At 56.5% G+C, this 2796-nt stretch overlaps 1 protein-coding gene across 1 annotated transcript in view; it reads right to left on the bottom strand.

Annotated features, from left to right (window-relative positions):
• The window catches only part of NECAP2 (NECAP endocytosis associated 2), a 7234-nt gene continuing 4438 nt past the window's right edge, over positions 1-2796 (bottom strand). Inside the window, exons 2-6 of the mRNA XM_029965231.1 lie at positions 2477-2680; positions 1945-2047; positions 1439-1598; positions 1249-1330; positions 1-847 (exon numbers count right to left, since the gene is read on the bottom strand). Of these exons, the coding sequence (XP_029821091.1) occupies positions 805-847; positions 1249-1330; positions 1439-1598; positions 1945-2047; positions 2477-2680 (592 nt within the window). The 3' untranslated portion in view covers positions 1-804. The remainder of the gene's footprint in view (positions 848-1248; positions 1331-1438; positions 1599-1944; positions 2048-2476; positions 2681-2796) is intronic.

Genomic DNA, 2796 nt, shown 5'->3' with positions numbered 1-2796 from the left:
TGTGGCATCCAAAGCGTTTTATTGTTCACTCTGAGGCGTCCCAGTCTCACCTGGCTTTGCTGCCAGGCCCAGGGAAAAGCTCCGAAAGCAAAATGCCCGTCAGCCAGTTGGAAAAGGAAAATCCAAGGCACTGAATAAAAAAACAAGTGGGATTTCGTACGTGGAAAAGGCTTCATATAAATAGGTAAGAAAATATTTCTTTGTTTAGGGAGGAGTCTCAACCCCAGCTCTGTCCAAGAGACCGTTCTGTCCCTAACGAAAAGTCCATGGAAAGAAGTAAAAAATCCTGTCTTCAAAGGAGAGCAGGAATAAAGCAAACTTCCCAGAGTAAGAAATGAGGAATTTCAGCATGGAAACACCACGGCTGGAGCTTCCCAACATCCCAGGTAAGTGCTCAGGAAGAAAACCAAGGTGATATTCGGCATCTTGGCAGGCGTTGTGCGGAGCTGGGAGGTGGGATGTCTCCAGGAGGATGCTCCTTGCCCAGGGAAGGATTTATCCAGCCCAAAAACCCAAGGAGAAAGTCCCTGAGGAGACCCCAAGCACCCCCTTGTTATGGAGGAGAGGGGATGAACCGGATGGTTTTTCCCACGGGAGAAGGTCTCCCGTGATCCAGGGGACAATAACAGCCCCTGGATGCAGCAGGCACAGGCGTGTGGAGTGTTTTAAGGCACGTGGTTGGTTCTTTCCAGCACTTATTCCAGCATTTTGATGCCAGGCAGGATTTAAGGGCAGGAGTGAGGTGTCCTGAAGCTGCTTCTTTGGTCCCAAAGGAATCCCGAGGATCCCAGTACCCTTGTGGGCTCAGAACTGGACCCAGTTCCCCTGAGTCTGGTTAGGAGTTGACCTGGAGAGAGGGAAAACCAGGGAAAAAAGGGGATTTAGACCTGGAAGGGGTATCCAGGCAGCAAATGGGTCCTCCAGGATCACCCCAGAATTATCCTGGAGCAAGAAGTGCCCATAGACTTGAACTCAGGGAATCTGCACTCCACAGAACCACGGAATGTCCTGAGCTGGAAGGGCCCCCAAGGATCACCCAGTCCAAGCCCTGGCCCTGCCCAGGACACCCCAAAATCCCATCCTGTCCCTGGGAGCATTGTCCAAACGCTCCCGGAGCTCTGGCAGAGCTGCTTTTGAATCCCGAAGTTGGGACTGGGTGGAGCAGTGCCCACACCCCAGCGGGGTTTTCCAGCAAAACCAGCAGGATTTGGGGCACCCCCATCCCACCCAAAGCCCCTCCAGGCTCACCCCGAAGCTTTGGCAAAGTCTCCCCAGGCGTCGGCAGCGGGAGCAGCGGGAGCAGAGGGCTGAGGCCAGGACAGCACCGAGTCTGTGGGCAGAGAGAACACAAACACCAGGGGTGATTTCCTGCCCTTGTTCCCGCATTCCCCCAGCTCCAAAGGATTCCATGGAGCCTGAAGCTCTGCCGTGCCCAGACCTGTGATGGGCGTTCCCGGGAGCCGGGCGGGGCCGGGCAGGGAGGGCGGGCGCTCTCCACAGGATTTCCCCCCGGGAGGCGGTGGGAGCAAAGTCAGGCCCCCGGGCCCTGCAGGACGTGGTCTGGTGTTCCCTGTGGCTCCTTCCTTTTTCTTCATGTTCTGAAAGAAGAGTGGGAATTTTGGGTGGGATCACATTCAACGCCAGAGCTGGGGAGCAAATCCCACAAAGCCAAAGGGGTTTATTCTGGGGATAAAATCCTGCGGTGCTGGGATATCCCACTGCTGGTGCATCCAAAGGGGTCACACCAAGGGTGGGTTTTTTTGTCCAAAAATCCCACAGACCCGGTTCTGGAACCAGGAATTGTAACAACCCCCCACAAATCCCTGCAGGCAGCGTTATCCCAATGGGCTCTGCTCCAGCATTCCTCCTGCATGAGGATTCTGGGGAGAAGCTGCTGCTTTCTTGGGCCACCCGAGGTTGGAATTAGCTGGAAAAGCCCCTCACAGCGATGTTGAGTTTGATGGTTTGTCCTTCCTTGAATCCCAGATCCAGTTTGGGTCCCTGATCCAGGTCCTGCCGGGCCAGCTCGCTCTGCTGCCTCACCCACCTGCGGGAATTAAATCCATGGAAAAGGAGACGTCACCAGGCTCCCCCAGACAAATCCTGCTCAGGATCATCCCCCGGGCCCGGCAGCAGCTCCTTAAAGGCTTCGGACGTGACCCGAGACCTCACCTGCCGGGGCACTGCAGGGACAATTCCCACGGATCCTCCAGCCATCCCTCCCCAAACCCCACCATTCCCAGCAGCTGGAACAGCATCCCAGTCCCTCAGGGGCACCCCCTTACAGGTGGCATGTGAAGGAGGGAAATAAATCAGGGAATTTGCCCCCTTTGGGGCTCGGAAGCCCAGTTTGGGACACGGCTGATACAGAGGGCAGGGATACAAGAGTTCCCAGCTCTTCCCACCACTTCTCCAACATTCCTGGGGGATACCTGCCAAAACTGGGGCTGAGGAGCCGGGAAAGGCACAGACTCACTTGAAATGGTCCTGCAGGGCCACGTTGAAGTCAAAGGCATCCCCTCGGTCCGCGAAGCCGACCCCGATGAACGCCCGGCGGCCTGGAACGGGGAGGGATAGGGGCTGCAATGCACAGCAGCAGCAGAGGAGGAGGGATGGGATAGTCCATCCCACACATCCTCGTGCCTGCTGCCAGCTCCAGTGAGAGCTGGGACTGTGGAGCCTGAGCCATGGCACTGGAGATCACGGAATCACAGAATCCCAGGGTGCTTTGGGTTGGAAAGGACCTTAAGGATCATCCCATTCCACCCCCTGCCATGGCAGGGACACCTCCCACTA

Source organism: Manacus vitellinus, unplaced genomic scaffold, assembly GCF_001715985.3.
Source record: "Manacus vitellinus isolate BGI_N305 unplaced genomic scaffold, ASM171598v3 scaffold_92_pilon, whole genome shotgun sequence".
Lineage (NCBI taxonomy): Eukaryota > Metazoa > Chordata > Aves > Passeriformes > Pipridae > Manacus > Manacus vitellinus.
The sequence above is the reverse complement of the archived record's forward strand: the minus strand, read 5'-3'. Positions and strand labels throughout refer to the sequence as shown.